We start from the raw sequence: 17,075 nt of genomic DNA, 5'->3' as shown, positions 1-17,075 counted from the left end.
GCCTTCACTGTGCCAGCCCCGCAGCTCAGCTCCAGCAGCCACAGCAACCCCATGACAGCATCCCTTCTCACACTGAGCATTTCCAACTAATGGGTATTTATACTGTTGTAATGTGTCTGTTTGCCTTCTATCCCTCTAATCTCGCCTCACATTCATTTCATTAGCGATGTTTGTTTAGCTCTGGCTCTACCACTAGAGGAGGTTGTGCTGGAACAAAGCCAGGGCACTTGGGATATTGCAGGATGCAAATTAGTCTTTGAAATCTGGATGGAGTTCATTAACAGGCTGCTCCCTCTGCATGGGGTGAGAGACCCCAGCAGAGCTCCTGCACTGCACAGCCCCTCCTGGGTGCAGAGCTATGACTGCAGGGCTGCTTCAGCCCTACTGCTGTTTGCAAGGCAGACAGGACAGAAACCTCCTGGAGAAACATCCCAGGACCTTTGTTCAGAACATATATCCCCTTACTTGCTGCCTGCAAACAGAACCAGGCAGTCTAGACTTATTATTAGCCTAAAAATAGCAGGGTATTTTGTCTCTTAACAACAGGAACCAGTCACACATCCAATCTACAATGAAAGCAGCTTGCACAGCGCTCACCCAGCAGCACTGGACACTCGCAAGGGGATTAAGCAGTGCTGATGCAGCCATGGCACTGCCAGGAGATGGGAGCACGGAGCTCAGCCCATCCCCCTGGTGACCAGGGAGCCACGCTCTGTAGGGGGGCTGCATGGGGGCTGCAATCCTCTTCCTCCCCCCTTAGTCTGCCACAGGATAATCACTTGAGCTGCACGTCTGGCAGCCATTGCAGTGTTCAGCTGCAGGAGCCCATCTGAGTACCCAAATATTAGCAGCAAAGAGGAAAAAGAGAACATTGGCTTCACTGGCCGCCACCGATGTCAGCTGTGGAGGAGCCACTGCCTGTCTCCCTGGCTTCTAGAGCCAGGTATCTCATCCCTTGGCTTCATCCTCTGCACATCCAGCAACACAACAAAGCCATTCTCCAGGACAGTGTCCCATCCCACCTTCGAGAAGTCCATCCCCCTGCACAATGGGACAAGACATCCTCTCTGTGCAAAGGGAAGTCTCGTGAATCAGAAGTCTTCTACTATCTGGAACTGAACCTAGGAAGTGCTTAATACTGAATATATAAATAGCCTCTTTTTTTTTTTTATTTCAAGTGACCAGATCCTTAAAGTGAAGCTAGGTTTGTTTGGATGAGGGCCTCCCTGAATTGCCTGATTTCCTGGCTCTGCAAACCCATGCACAGCACTCACTCTTGCTCATACCTCATACTCTTGGGATAATTTCAGGTTATCATTAGCTTTGAGATGCTCTGTGTGTTCAGCCAGCTCGGAAACAGGGATTGGTGGGTGGCTGAGCATACCTAAAAGACAAGACAGCAGGAAAAGAATCTCATTTAATAATAACTAAGATTTACAACTGTCACACATTTTATAAGAAAGAAGAAACAAGAAAAGAAAATAAATTACAATGTAAGATCTGCAATGAAAGTAGGGAGGTTAGAAGAGAAGAATTCAGGGCTCGAAATTGTGTCCTTGGAAGTAACAAAAATAAAAATAACGGAAATAATTAAAAAAACAACAGTAAAATGAGTGTTTCCACAATGGCCCCATTTTCAATGTGCAAATCAGAGCATAACAAAAAGTAAAATCTGAAGAGCAGATGTGTGTTAGCGATTCCAATAGTGGACTTAAAATGAGTAAATGCTGCCAGAGGAACCTATGCAGCAAATGGTGCAGCACCCGCCATGACCGTAACCAAACTCCAACACAAAAGAAGGGAAGGGGCACGGATCCAGCCGACTGTGGCCACGTGGGGCGGGGAAGGGGATGCAGATGGGGGAAGCAAAGGAGGCTTTTCAGAAATTGTCTGTAGCACAACAATGGCTCTGTGGGCTTCTCAGTGAGCTCATGGATGTGGTGGTGTTAACCTTCACTGCTGCAAGAATGCAGCTGGCTATGGAAATGCTGAGTACTGACTCCTCTTCCTGCTCATGCACTGCAGAGGACCTCGCAGAGGTCCATCTGAAGGGCCAGCTGTACAAACCCCACCAGCAAATTGCTGCAAGTTTGTTACCTTCTGTGGTGGACAGGCAGATCTCTGTGACCCTCCTTAGGCTGGGGAATGGGTAACAATTCACTGGGGAGACCAACACTTCAGAACCCCAATTCACCAGCTTCCCTGGCAGCAGCAGCTGTGCTCATACCGAGACAGAGCCAGAGAACAGAGCTCGTGTCCCTCAAGACCTCCTGGCAGTAAAGACAACACTGCAGTGGGCTGAAGGCACCCAGCACTCCAGCAGAGCTGTGCTTATGGTGCTCCCTGAAGGGCAGCTGGAGCTCTGCATAGGGCAGGGACCCTTCTCATCTCAGGATGCTGAACTAACTACGCTACAAATCAGGTTGGAAAAGCTCTCCATGCTTTGCTCATCTGCATTGGATCATGTTTTTCCAAAGCCTTCCTGTGCTGCCTGCCAGCTGATCCTGCTACAAATGCAGACAGCAAGGGCATAGTGCACGGAAAGGCCTTGGGCAGTGCCCCTGTGGGAAGGAGTGGAGAAGAGATGGAAGCCAGGGAGAATTTCGAGCCCCGTGGGTGTTGGGTGTGTGACAAAGCAGCGGCAGTGGCAGCAGCATGGTCAGATACTCCAAAATCTCAGCACAGAGATGGCAAAGCAAGCATGACATCCTCAGTTTTACAGTGAGCCCTATAGGGACGCTGCCTCCCCCAGGCCTGGGGACAGGACACGTCTGCCAGAGTGAGGATCACAGCCGCCACTCCAGTGTTCTTTTCTAATCTATCTAGATGTCTCTTTTCAGCAAAAGGAAGTTTACCCAAAAATGGAAGGGCTGTGTGGGGAGAACAGACCAAAAAACCCACTAAAATAAATCCTAAGGCTGCATTGGCTCCATGCCGTTACACTGGCTAGCAGGCAGAACACACCTCCAGCTCACAGAGGATGGGTTCCCAGCTCCCTCCTGCCCCTTTCACCCTTTGCTTCCTGCCAGAGCTGCCACCTGCTCCACACCAAGTGTAGACTGGGGGCATTCAGAGGAATCCTAGAATGGCTGGGTTTGAAGGGACCTGGAAGATCATCCAGTTCCAACCCCTATACATTTTGCCCAGTTCCTGTCCTTCTGCCTCCAAACGGAATGGCTGAAGAGAACAGCAAACACACCTGGAGCTGCAGCATCACAGCAAAGCCAAGCCTTGCTCAGAAAAACTCCTGGCAACTCAACTGCTGTCTCAGATCTCTGGCCCTGCCGCCAGCACCCAGTGCTGACAAACCCAGGGGTTGTTTGCTGAGGTGTGGTTAGAAACACAGCAGTGTGGATGAAATTCCAAACAATGAACACTTAACATTAAAAGGAAAAAAAAAGAAGAAAAAAAAAAAAGCCTGGTAAAAATTCATCAGATGCTCTTTGGCTCTGAAATTGCAGAGCTGTAAGCATCATTCCCTCTGAGCACAGGGCTGCCCGGGGAAAGGCCCACTGCACCCATCTGCCAAGAGAAGTCACGTCCCCTCCAAAGGCACTGCACAAGTTTCCCTAAAAAACCTTCATGAGATATGGTCAGTGTGCCCAGTGCCAGAAAATCAGCTCTGTCTCTTTGCCAGGGACCGCCCTGTGCCCACCTCCCACCACTGCAACAGTTCTGGCTAAGAACATGTGGGAGCTTATCTGGTTTTGCTGCTGTTAAAGACAGGAATCTCCAGGTAGAATTGATTTCTGGGGCTCTTAATAATAAAACAAAACTGGAAACCTTTGCACTGATAAGCACGTCCCTGGCCAAAACACCAAGCATGCTGGAGTTCCCATAAAGGCAGAGGTGAAGTTTGATATTAAAATGAGCCAGGAGCAACACTTTCTAGCAGAACCAGCTGGTCTCTGCTGAAACTCCTTTGCCTGCTTTAATTAACGACTCTCCTTAGCCAGGATGGATGTGGCTCCCAGGTTCCCTTGCTCGCTGCCCCCTGGCTATGGGGGGTGGCAGACTGAGCCCTGGTGTGGGCTGAAAGAACACACAAAGCCTTCATGTGTTCCAATGAAAGGTCTGAGCAGAGGTGGCAGGTGCACTGAGACAGTACTGGCAGGAGGATTCAAAAGCACTGACAGTGGTGTTTGGATTAAGTTATTCTGAGGACTGGTCCCAGCTCTCACCTCCCAGACTACCAAGCAGCATCCGCAATTCTTCACATTTGTGTGATAAAACCTCCCATCTATCCATCCATTTCCCTGCCCAGCACAAAAAAAACCCCCACAACCCTACCACTCAGGAAAGCCAGGATCTTTGCTTCTAATGGGGATGAAGTCTTTCAGAGCCGCTCTCATCTAACATTTCAATCACTTGAATCTCTCTAATCTTATCACAAAAGACTTGATTCTCTGTGCACCAGCCAACTCACCAGAAACGTCACCCTAACATCTGTTCCATGGGCCAGAGCCCGTCTCTCCTCACACAGCAATCGAGGCTGGATGGCACTGCATGAGCCAACGGGCTGTGGAGAGCCATGGAGAAGCCTCTGGTCTTTGTGCTGCTGGAACAAGTCGCTGCCAAGGAACAGGCACCTGCCACAGATGGGCAAAGGCCCCTTCCCCATCAGCACAGAATGGTGCCCGCATGGCTCTTCCCAAAGAGAGAGGGGACTGTCAGCTACAGCTCATTTCCTCCTTCCCCATGTTATGAAGCAATGAACACAAAACCACAGGCACACACACACAGAGGGCTCACAAGCTGGTGCACAAAAGATCACTTTCTGTCCAGGAATATGTATGAGGGACATGTAGCCAAGCTTCAGAAATGGAACATCATTGACAACGTGGAGAAAAGGGAGCCCTGAAACACACATTCTTATCCTCAGAGAGACACAGAAGGATGGACGGTGTCCCACACTGCTGCTGGGGGCTCTATCCTTACGCTGCTGCTACTGCCCACGTTGTACAAAAGGCCTGATATTTGGTACTGTAAAACTGGAAGTGCTGTTCAGACAAACAGATGGCACAGAAAAGGGATGAGATGGGCAGACACTGCAGGAATACAGAGAATTCAGCGAAAATAAAAAGTAACAGGAACGAAACAGAACTGGAAAGGAAAGCGACGGAAGAGGAAAAAATAATTATGGGGGAAAAAATGAAACCAACAGGAACAAAAACACACAGGAACTAACTTTCAAAGTCAAACTCAGGGTCACTGAGAGGGCTGCTCAGACCAGAATCTGCAGAAAACAGTAAAAAAAAAATAAAAATAAATGAAATATACACTTTTTGAAAAATTTCATGCTAAAGCAAAAAAATAAAAACCAAAACAACATAAATCTAAAGAGGAAAAGAAAGTTATTTTTTTTTTTGTGCTGATAAGGCAAGGACAGGCTTTTTAAGATTTCTGCTGTGCTGCCCTTTCCTCCCTCTGTGCTTTTTGTACCCACTCCCATCCCCACGTCCCCCCTCTGCCGCACTGCTAGGGACAGAACAGAGACCCCCTCAACCTGGAAACCCACCGCAGAAGACCCCACAGCCCTATAAATCACAACAGACTTCATTCAGACGGCTCTAATTCCAACAGCCCTTACAGAGCCTTCCATCTGAAAACTGCACCACAATCTGCCCATCAACAGAATTTCTGTTCGTTCCCTTTTTGCCCAGCAGTGATCAGTGTGGGAGGCAGGTGGTCAGCTATCCCAGAGCCTTTCAAACATTCCAGGGCCGTACAAATAGCAGCAGAGAACAGCCAGCTCACTCAGGCTGGATAACATTACAGAGAAGAGTTGGCAATATCCTTTCAAAGCTAGATAGGAGAAAACCTGGCAGCCTTTTTGAGATCTATGGACTTCTGCCCAGCTGAGTCCTAACAGCAGCCTTGCACGTCTCTGCTGCCTTTTACAAGCCTCTCAGATCAAGAATTCAGAGGTAAGCATGATCTAACTAGCAACAGATCCATTAATCTGTTGAGCACATTAACTGCAGCTAGGAAGTGCCTCTTCCTCAGCTGACTCTGCAGTGCTGCAAGTGCAGGGAGAAATACTCGGTCAGGCAAACAAATGAAGCAGTGCTCCCACCTGCCTCTTAGCATCCAGGCTAAGCTGGATCTTTTATCTTTGCATTTATCCCAGCATCAGTTTCAAACAGGGCAGTTCTCTCCTGAGTCTCCAACCACCAGCTGGAGCACCCACAGGCCAACCTCTCGTCTGCCCCAAGCATAAACCACAGAGCCCAGACAAATGCAAACTGCTGCCAAGCTGCAGCTAGAGACTCTAAATGAAGCGGTTTATACAAACTTACTGATGTTTACACAAAGGGCAGCTGGGACAGCAGGATTCTGAAGTTTTCCAAGTTCTCCTGCTGCAGATCCCAAATACCTTCCGACTCTCCTGCAAGGGTACCACTGAGTAAGAGCTGATCTGAGGGTCCAGCTGCAGTTGAACTGCTCTTCATTCAGTTCCTGCATGCTGGATTAAACCTGCTTCCATCCTTTCGCTGAGACTCAATCTTTCCTAAACTTGGATAGATACCAACATGCTGCTTCTAACTTTTTAATACAAACCCCTCAGTTCAGTATGGTCTTTGTGGCTCCCTGAGGACCCCTGCTCTCCAAATACCTACTGGCTTGTCAGCCTTGCCCTAAGAAAACTTAGACAACGCTAAGGACAGGACTGGGATGGGGAAACAAGAGCTGCAGAAACATTACTAACAAGCACAAAACAGCAAAACAATACAAACAAACTGAAAACAACAGCCAGCCCCCCCACCCCCCAAAAGCACAACTTCCTTTCCAAAACCTCAAGCAGAGGTGCATATCAGTGCACAGGCACTGCTAAGCATTGCCATGTGTCTGTGTACAAGGATGTGCCCATGCCGGGCTGTGTCAGTGGTGGACTGCAGAAGTGCCATGCAGGCAGCTTAGACATGCATGTACATGGGGACATGGGTGACTGGCCTCTCTGCTGGGACACAGCATAGTTACATGCCAGCTTAGCAGCTGTATGCTAAAGGAGGAGATGCTGCCTCTCCTTCACAAAGCAACCAGCTGCCTTTCTCTGTCCTTACAACCCACAGGGCAGGCCTGGCTCCTAATGGGACCTTTTTGGTGTGTATAGAAGAAGCACCAGTTACAGATGCAGCTGAAGCACATGGCCCTGCCATGCTTTACCTCTCCCACCCCAGGGTTTCCCAGTACAAGGCTGTATGGCAGTGCTGGTGGGCAGGCAAGCTTGGCATGGCTACACCTGTGGTTATGTACTTTGCCCAGAATGCACCGATTTCTTTAGCTAGGTAGCCAGGAAAGCTCTTCTTTCTGCCTTGCAATTGCTTGGTACAGTCTGCAAGGCCCTCATGGTTTCCCAGGAAAGGTTTATTTCATCAGTCTTGCTTAGCAAAGGCAAGTCTTGAGGCTCCCTGGCTGCATGCTAGGTTAGCACTAGGTCTCAAAAGCAACACCACAGCAGTGTGGCAGGAAGGAGTTGGGGAAGGGGCTCTGCTTCTGCATTCCTAGTGAGAGAAGCCAGTTTGCAGCCGTTTACCTGGAGTCTGGAAGTTGATGCGCCTCATTTCCACAGGGTCCTTGGGGTGGTGAGGGGTAATTTCAGCATTGTTCAGGAGGCACTTTGTGCGTGGCTCTGAATCTTTCCGTTTGCTTAAAAAAAAAAAAAAAAAAAAAAAAAAAAAAGATTAAAAGTACAATCAGCTTAGCTTAGAGGCCTTTCGGTCTTTTCAGCTCCCCCAGAAATCAGGGCCAGCTACAGCTGTGCCCTGAACAAGGATGCAAGTTACACAAAACACAACAGAAAAGGGTTGAGGTCTGGAATGTTTTATCATTGCAGCACTTGATGGGTTTTATAACAGCTCAGCAGCTTACATGCAAGTCTGGAAGTTCCCCCTTCACACAGCAGAAGTACAGAGAGGTAACAAGGAGCAGATGAGGTACTGTGAACCCACACCACAGCCCCCCTGCACAGACAAAACTCCACTTAACTTTGCAGAGCTCTGCAAGTGGAAATGTTCCAGTTCTGGCCAAGCCACTCTAAGGCTGAGAGAACTAGAGCCAACATAATCATCTGGAAAAGTACAGAATCTCCCAGCCATGACCTTGGACATGAAGTACTGCTATTTCTCTGTTGGCTTGTTTAGGATTTCTTATTGCCTTGGTGCAGACAGAAAAGTCAGGGCAGTGGTTTTCAACCTTTTTTGATCTATCGAACCCTAAAAATGTGGGTTCAGAACCAGCACAGACACATCCTCTCCCATCACAGCTGTGCCTGCTGAGATCTGTCTCATCTCCTTGCCAGAAGCTGAAGCCCGCTATGACATGCCAGCTGAGCTGCACATGAAAGTGCTTCAAAATCTATTCTGCTTAAAACATGCTAGGTTAGCCGAGGCAGTTTAAAAGTCCTTGCTGACCTGGCTCATTCTCCTTGAAAAGAATTTGGAAGCAAAGCCCAGCACTGATCTGAAGAGGTGATAACCCCTGGCAAGGGAACAGTGACAAGCAGCTGGAAGGAGAACTTTTTGAATGAGCAGAGAACAAGTACCCACACCCCAGGGCTTGCAAATATTGTCCAAGCCTTTCTCACAAGATGGCTGTAAAGCTCCTCACCTCTCCTGCTCGGGTTGTACAGATGCCTCCCATAATATGCCCACAGCAATAATGGTAATTGCGTAGGCAGACAGAAGCTTGCTCAGTGGACTGCTAGCTGTCTCTTAACGTCATTAAGAACTAGAAGAAGCGGCAAGAGCTCTGGCAGCACTGCATGGGGCAGTATTTTGGAATTACACCACTCTGGAGTTTAGGAGTAGTTTATTTTTTCAGCAGTTCTGAAGCTGCTGTTAAGTAGTTCATTGGCTAAACTCATCCGTTACCTCTCATAGCCTTGAAAACGTTTGAACAATTTCTCATTCTGCAGTTACAAGCATACTGTCAGAAGTCCCTTGCTGATGGGGCAAGAATTGCTTTTGCAATAGGGTGAGGACAGCTCAGCTGGTGAGATTCTGTTTCTGGTATGGCAGTGGCTCGGAGAAGCCTGCATGGGACACTGCTGCCATAAAGAAAACCCACTTTCATCTCTGACTACAACACAAATACATGTTTCCCTGCTCTATTAACCCATGGTTTTATTGGTTGCTTACTGTTGCTGCTGCCTAGCTTGAGAAAGGCCATTATATTTAGGGACAGACAAGCAGGAGAAAGCTGGCACTTCTTTCCTTTTTCTGCCCCAATTCAAACACGATCTTGGGTGGGTGTCCTTTACAAAGGACCTAGCAGTAGAAACAATGCCAATACAGCCCCATCACCAGAGACAGTAAATACAGCCTAACATACAGCCAGCCCACACAGAAAGAACCTTAGTAAATGGCAAATCTGGTGTTCTTACCTGTCTGGTTTGCTGTCCAGGAAAGCAGTGAGTGGAGAAAACAAGACAAATGTCCAGATTAGAAAGGAACTGTAGAATAATTGGGAAACATTTGCTCAGCTCTACCCCTGGTAACACAGGTGGAAGGTGAGACCGGCACTCCCCAGTGCTAATGAACACCAACAAGGAACACCTGAGACCCTGCTTCCTACAGCACTTCTGTGTTTAGCAGCTTCACACATTCTGGGACATAAAGGATATACATGTGCATAAGCAAATGCACCTCTGCAGATGAAAGGTGGAGCAGGGTTAATTGAGCTCTCTCCATAATGGCTAATGTCCCCAAGGACACAGCTGTACTGGCCAGAGCTGCCATCTTGCCTCTTTTCTTATTTTGCTCAACTTCTCATGCCCTTCCTGCTCTTTTTTTGCTGCACAGTGTTGACCTGTCTGTTCTCAAGGGGCTTCTACTCTTATCTATGTACCATGAGCTACTCAGAAATCCAAGGAAAAGAGACTTCCAGAGACTATTCACTGTTTCAGCACTTTTGCCTTAAGACTCCTCTCTGGTGCTGGTGGGACGATTTGCTCCTCCAAGTAACAACTTTAGGACCAAGGAGGAAACTGCCTTTTGGGGTTATTACTGGAGAGATTCAGAGTTGTCACAGATTTGGGCAAGAAGCATAACTTACTTTTTGTATAGCAGAATGGCAATGACAATGCAGATGATGAACACCACGGCCAGGACGGGCCCAATGACCCAGATCAGCCCTTCCTCTCCATCAATGATTGGCTGTGGGTCAGGGTTGTCCAGCTGGATAGGGTCAGAGAATGGACTAGCAGCAAAAGTCTGGAAAACATGAAAAATTGTGGAACAGAGTTCAGAGAGGGAACGGGGACTGAAAATGATAGACAAACATGTTGTATTATAGAAGAGATAACAGAGAAAAAGGGAAGGAATTAAAACAAAAACTAATGCTTATGAACAGTCTGGTCTGATGACTTAAAATAATTCATTGTAACATGTCACCTCTGCTTCCTTTGCATGGAGCTGTGCTCTTCAGAAAGAGTCCCAGCTAAGCAGCACTGCCTGCCACAACCTTCCCACCCCAGGAAACATGTGGTCCCATCTTACACAGAAACTACAAAAACTGAAGCACACAGAGTTGAACTGGCAGGCCTTGGTTTGAATGAAAAGTCCGGGATAGGACAAGAACAGGAGATTTGGGCTCTGGGTTTTCAGAAACTCTATCAGCTCTCAGCAAGACTACAACTTTGCTTCATGTGAGGCAGCTGGTGTGATGGCAGGCTGTTGTGAGTGAGCATGCAGTACCTCGTTCTAAAGCAAAAACTACCACAAGCTGCAGTAATCCGATTGAGAAACGCATTCAGAAGCGTGTCAGCCTAATCCTTTAATATCAAATACACAACTAAATATTTATTTTGAAAAATCCCTCTGAAAACCCTTAATTTCAAATAGCTCCCTGCTACAATTCCATAGGGGGATTTAGAAACAACAAAGTATTCAACTGCTTCCTATTGTGCATGAGGAGGAGGGCAGGTAAATATTAAAGCAGTTATTTTCATACAGCCAAACACAACATCGCTGAAATGAGCTGTGGTGCTGAAGTGGTGAAGAGAGCAGAGAGCAGGTCTAGTTTTCCATTAAAAAAATGCTCCCTTCTCTGTTCGGTGGGGAGCTTAGCGATAACCAGGACATGTGGCATGCTGGTCTCAAAGCAGGACATCTGGGGTCACTGCTCTAAGGAATACAGGGGCAGCCTATAAAAGAAATTATGTTTTGTAAAGGCTTTGACCCAGAGATCCCTGAACTGAAGTGTACTGCTGATAGTTCAGTACCCTCCTCTCTGACCTCAAATCTGGAGCCACAAGTGTAGCAAGTCCTGCCTAAGGAGACTGACAAAACGCAGATGCAGCAAACAAGATGCTCATGTCGTCAGCCTGTCTGCAAGGAACAGCACATTTGCTGGGTGTAGACACAAGCACAAACAGCTCCAATAGTCCACAGCTGGACTGGAAGGCTTTTGCTAAGAAAAAAACCCTAAAGCTCTAACATCTGGTGGAAGCGAGTTACAGAGAATGCCAAGGGGGCAGGAGACCTGCAGGCAGATTACAAGAGAGCTGCCCCTGCAGCTGCTGTCTCTGGTTGATAATGGGGACAGCAGGGCTACAAGCATCTAAGGAGGGTAAGGCAGCACTTACTGCCTCAGGTTCCTGGAGCACTGCCAGGATGAAGATGACGTATCTCTGCCCTGGCTCTAGTGCTCTGTTCTCAAAGTTGTCGTAGTGTTTCATGTCGCCCAGGATGAAGTGGTTGGGGAGAGAACGAAAACGGGCAGCAATGTAGGGCTTGGGGAAGTCCAGCTGACGGGAGTGACGCAAACTTCGGCGTCGGAGCCTGGCAATGTCCTGAACAAGCTGGAGGAAGGAAAGAATACTGTGAGTACTGATGCCTTCAGCACCTTCAGGGAACAGGAAGAGGGAAAAGCAAAACCATGGCACTCCAATTAGTCTCATTTTAGCTCCTGGGAACACAGGTCACATGCCCCAAACCCACCCTTCCCAGGATCTCCGGTCACCATAACATCCATTATGCTCTTTGCTCTCTCCCTTACAGCTGGCTGCAGTCTCAGCCACACTCACCTCCTCCAGGTCCATCTCTTCAGGGCTACCCAACGGGTTAAGGAACTGTCCTCCACGGGACTTCCTCAGAGGCACCACCACAATGTAGTAAGCTCTAAGAGTTGAGAATAATCAGAACAAATAGGCCTTAATCTCATTCTGGGGTTGACAGGAGAGTGCACACACTGACAGAGGAAAGCTAGGTTTGCCCACTCACTCCCCATGGCTCAGCCCAGTAAACCCCTTATCTTTAATTTTTCACACTTGTTATTGCTGTTTCTGGATTCAGTGACAGCCCCATGTAACATGCCTCCCATTGCATTCCTGTGGCACATGTTAGCCCCAGGAAGGGGCTCCACAAGACGAGACTCAAACAATGTTTGAACACACAGGGAACAAACTCTCTGTTGCAGTCCTTGTGAGTATGTGCTATGGGCTCCAGCCATCAGTGCTGATGCCCTGCATCATGAACTGAGTACACCAGGTCTGCAGTTTACCAGAAACCTACTGGACAGCCACAGAGCTCTTCACATCAGGGAGAATCACCACCACGTTGCCATCAGCATCAGGCTTGTGCGTCACCTCTGGCTTCCTAGACAACATGTTAGCAGCGGTCCAGGCAGCGACATTCTGCTGCAGGCCACCCATGCTATTGCCCCGGTTCATGAGAACAAAGTTGTAGAATGTGTGGGGCTTCAGGTTGGTGATGAGTTTCTTGGTGGTGCGGCCATCCACATCAACATTCAGTCCATTGTACTGGATCTGTGCAGGGAGAAGAGGCAGCAAAGATGTACCATGAGCAAGGCTGATATTGCCTAGACAACTGGACTCCTTTGCCTTGGTTTGCAGAGAACATGGGCCACTTGACTGTGCCCTGCTCCAGCCAGAGCGGGTGCAAACACAGGCACAGGAGCCACTGAGTGGGGAGCTGTCTGGCCCAAGGCATAAGGCAGACAGGGCCTTAAAACTTCTCTCCAAAGAGAACTTTTTATCTGAAAATGGGAAGAGTGTGGTAGCTTGCCTAGAGAGACAAAGGTTTTGTAGCAGAGCTCAGAGTGCAACCCTACAGGCTGATTATCAGCACATCTGCTTGATCTAGAGATTAACCATTATTTGCCCATATCTAAGAACCAGATCCAGAATCCCTGGCTCTTATAATCTGTTCTTTAAGTAAATTGACAAGACTCCCAGGAAACCGAGAAGGAACACAGTTCTGATTCTTGCTTTTTACTTGCCTTGTATGGAGTGGGAGAGTTGTAATTCTCAGGAAACTCCCAGCTCAAAAGGACAGATGTCTTTGTCACCATCTTCACCTTGAAGTTTTTGGGTAAAACTGCTGAGAGAAAAGTGAGGAAGAAGGGGAGAAAGGAGAAGAAAAGGCAACAGAGGAAAGGAAGAGCAAGAAACAGAAGGAAGACAATGTCAGACACTGGCAAAAGGGTCTGCCAGTCAGGGTCTGGCTGCTGCTGCAAGAATGGAAGGGCTTGCTCCTTCCTTCACACTTTGCTTGAGTTTTGCCAAGGTCCACTTCCTAATGCTCCCTGTCCCCATGCCTAACACTGGAGAGGGTGAGGGAGGGTGCGTGGCTCTGCCCCTCACCCTGTCCGTGCTCAGTGCACACTATGGGTCTAGGTGGCTGCTGCAGGAAACGAGGTGCTGGCTTTCTGAGCATGCTCAGGTGAGGAAACCCATCCCAGGTAACAACTGAGGCTTTCTGATTTTTCTGTTTTCTTTTGGCTGTTTGCAAAAGCTGAAGAAAATGCTCTTCCCACCTGTATAGTGACTGGCTCCATACTTCAGGGGCCAGTGAAAGAAGGGTGTCCGGACTTAACTTAGAAGAAAGTGGTAAAAGAGACTTACCTGGCACAAGGCAGAGAGGAGCTGAGGGACTGAGTGTGAAACCAGAGTGCTCTGCATTTACTCACGAGCCTGGCTGAGCCTGGCTTTACCTCTCCAGCTCTCTGCCTCCTGGCACCAGCCCCGGTTACAAGGAGAGAGAGGGAGGAGAAACCGGTAAGTCCTACCTTGATCCAGCTGGAACGTTCGATACTGGACGGTCGGGCTGTACGGCCCGGGGCCTTTACTGGTGTGAGCACGGATTTTAACATCATAGGCAGTGTTAGGTTTGAGGCCGTTGAGGGTGTACGAGTTCTCTGGGGAGGGGGGCAGGTCTTTTTCCAGTGGGTTGCCGGGAGAACCGGCTTCCCGGTAGGCCACGGTGTATTTGACGATGGCTCCATTCCTCTCGGCCAGCACGGGGGGGAGCCAGCCAAACTGGACCGACATGGAAGTGACGTTGCTCGCCTCGAGGATTTGGGGGTAACCCTTGGGGATATCTTCAGGGGTGGTGAGTTCCTGCACAGCTTCCTCCCCAAAGCCAGCCCGGCTTTTCACGGCCAGCTTGAAAACATATGTGGCGCCTTTGTGGATGCTGGGAGCGGTGTACTTATCCTCCAGGGCAGAGAACTCCAAAGTAGCCAGGGGGTCAACATCCTTGCGGCCAAACTGAAGCCGGTAGCCCATCACCTGGCCTTCTGCATCCAATGGAGGCTCCCATTTCACCAGAAGAGTATTCTCCTCTGTCTGGTGCACAGACAGGATGGGCTTCCCTGGGACTGGGAGAGAAGAGAAACAGCTTCAGCCATGTGTTAGGGTGGCTAGTGAGGAGATGCAGAGACTCTTGGGCTGCAGCATAGGTTCCTCAAATTGGCGGCAAGTTTTCACCTTGACCTTGTGTACCTCACTAACCCAGGCTGCTGCTACCCACCCACTCTACAGGTGGGTGGTCTTTATCAAGTTTAGGAGAGGAGATGCACTGTCACTGAGATGTTCTTACGTGTTTTGGGATTTTTCTTCCTTGTCCTCAGAAAGTAAACGTGAGCCTTGCTGCCCTCTCATCACTGGACCACTTTACCATAGCTGGGAAGAACAAACTCAGCAGTCCTCCCCACCTGAGCAGACTGCATCACAGCACAGGGACAAACAAGTGCAGGAGTCCCCTAAACTCCTGCACTCTCTCCATTAAACAACACAGCTCATGCAGAAGGAGACTAGAACAGATTGGCTCAGGCTGGGAAGGCCAGAGCAGCTGTGGGTGAAGTAATAAAGGATGGGGAAGGAAAGTCTGGGCAGCCTGAGGTCCTGAGCAGCCGGCATGAGGCCAGCTGAAGTAAGTCTGGCAGGCATCTGATCACCCAGTTGGATATAGAGAAGCACACAGGAAGTCGAAACAAGAGCCCAAAATTTGTGCAAGGTGCAGGACAGGAAGAGATGCTGAAATTTCTCCCCTCTGGGTGAAGGGAAAAGACATCTGAGTGTTGGTGTTTTCCAAGCTAGCTCCCTCCTCACTCTGCCAGTTAGTCCCTCCATATTTGGGGAATACTGCAGGTCCTCAGCAGTGCCTCTGCCTAATGAGCCCTGGCTAAGCCTGACAGCAGAGCAAGCCTATCGCCACAGTTAAATGACATGTGTAGGCCCAGAGGTTTCTGAAGCTGGAGAAATCAGAGCATTAATTCCAGCAGCTCACACATCATTTACATTCACTCCACTATTAAAGATCTAATTTCCTTCTCTATGCCTTAGTGTTTCTTCTGATTGAGCAGGAAAGGGAGAGAGAATGGAGTATAAGAACAACCCCGGCCCACTCTGGCAGCACGTGCCTGACTGAGAGTTGGCAGGGTGGAAAGCTCAGTGCAGCTAACAAAGCAAGCAGGAGGGAGCTGGCGGGGAAGGATGCTGCATGTGGCAGGGATCCTGGCAGTCATTCCATGGAAAACCACTCTGCTGAGTGTAACGACTGACAAGTGAACAGAGGGATGAGGTGCTGTCTCTGAAACAAATGCTTCGCTCCCTTTGAACTGCCAGCAGGTGCCTAGGGGGCAGTGTCAGGAGATCCTCTCTTGGAAATACCGAAGAAACACATTACAGAGAAAAACAATGCCATTACCTTTATGTTTCTGTTTATCACAGATGTTACTACAGTCAGCTGAGCTTGAAAATATTACATTTGAACAACAAATATTGTTTTGGAGAAAGGTGAGAAGAAAGCAGGGGGAAGTGTTTTAGTTTGCAATTGGTTTGGACAGTAAAAGAGAAAATGGGATGTATTACTGTATTTAAATTCAGCCCCTAGCCCTGAATGATAAAGAAAAAGATCTCTCTTCTCAGAAGGTATATTGAGTCAACATTGCAAAGAAGATAAGAATGTTACAGAACCATTTGAAAGATTTTTTTTTTTTTAATAGCTATTTCAAGTTGGGGAAAATTGAGTTTTGGGCAATAGCTGCTGTGCTGGAGAAAACATCCCTCTGCAACTGATCACCTGCACTACAAATCCTAATGGGGAGACATGGGAGAGGCGGACAAGAGAGTGACAAGAGAGGAAGGAAGGGAGGGAGAAAAAAGGCTCCGGAGAGAAAAAGTGAAGAAAGCAGAGAGCTCAGGAAGAAGGACATGAGAGGAGAGCACCAGAGAGTGGCAAGACACATGGGCAAAGCTGGAGGGGGAAGGAGAAGAAAGTGAAGGAAAAAGCTTCTGGCAGCAAACTGATACTACAGAGCGTGAGGACTGGATGTTAGCATCCAAATGTACCCTGCTATTTCCTCCTACGTCCTGGAAATAAACCTTGTTCTCCTATGTAACATCTCTTAGCTATGAAGGAGACATAAGAAGGGAAAGAATGGCTGAATTCTCATTTTGTCTGAAGACAGAAACATAGCATGGGATCAGCTTGGGACTGAGAAAAAGACAACAGCACAGAGGGCAGCTGCTGCTCCAGCTTTGCACATTTCAAGCCCCCGAGCCCTCTCTGTTCTGTGCACTCTGCTGAGGGTCTGTGCTGCCTCCAGAGACTGAGCAGAGGTCTCTGGGTTAATTATGCCGCACTGACCCAAAGGCCTTTGACCACTGTAGAGGCAGAGAACAACATTCTTCTAGAAACAAGAGATGATGTCAGTTATGAAGCTGCTAGAAGCAGGGTGAAGATAACTGCCCCACAACTGAGAAGAAAACGAACAGGCAGCCAGGGATGACATTAGACAATGAAAAGAAATGACAAGGGCAGAAGCCA

The 17,075-nt window shown here is 48.5% G+C and overlaps 1 protein-coding gene across 14 annotated transcripts in view; it reads right to left on the bottom strand.

The window, feature by feature from the left end:
- The window catches only part of PTPRS (protein tyrosine phosphatase receptor type S), a 106,300-nt gene that overhangs the window by 12,834 nt on the left and 76,391 nt on the right, over nucleotides 1-17,075 (bottom strand). For 4 of the 14 annotated variants that reach the window (XM_085517354.1, XM_085517356.1, XM_085517368.1 and 1 more), the window contains 10 exons: nucleotides 14,032-14,622; nucleotides 13,243-13,340; nucleotides 12,516-12,769; nucleotides 12,029-12,122; nucleotides 11,588-11,803; nucleotides 10,057-10,214; nucleotides 9,386-9,397; nucleotides 7,538-7,650; nucleotides 5,189-5,236; nucleotides 1,287-1,384 (listed from right to left, as the gene is read on the bottom strand). In XM_085517354.1, the coding sequence (XP_085373480.1) occupies nucleotides 1,287-1,384; nucleotides 5,189-5,236; nucleotides 7,538-7,650; nucleotides 9,386-9,397; nucleotides 10,057-10,214; nucleotides 11,588-11,803; nucleotides 12,029-12,122; nucleotides 12,516-12,769; nucleotides 13,243-13,340; nucleotides 14,032-14,622 (1,682 nt within the window). The remainder of the gene's footprint in view (nucleotides 1-1,286; nucleotides 1,385-5,188; nucleotides 5,237-7,537; nucleotides 7,651-9,385; nucleotides 9,398-10,056; nucleotides 10,215-11,587; nucleotides 11,804-12,028; nucleotides 12,123-12,515; nucleotides 12,770-13,242; nucleotides 13,341-14,031; nucleotides 14,623-17,075) is intronic. The other 10 variants (XM_085517358.1, XM_085517360.1, XM_085517355.1 and 7 more) reach the window with 7 other exon arrangements.

This window comes from Coturnix japonica, chromosome 16, assembly GCF_054131305.1.
Source record: "Coturnix japonica strain WE chromosome 16, WE-NBRP24, whole genome shotgun sequence".
NCBI lineage: Eukaryota > Metazoa > Chordata > Aves > Galliformes > Phasianidae > Coturnix > Coturnix japonica.
The sequence above is the reverse complement of the archived record's forward strand: the minus strand, read 5'-3'. Positions and strand labels throughout refer to the sequence as shown.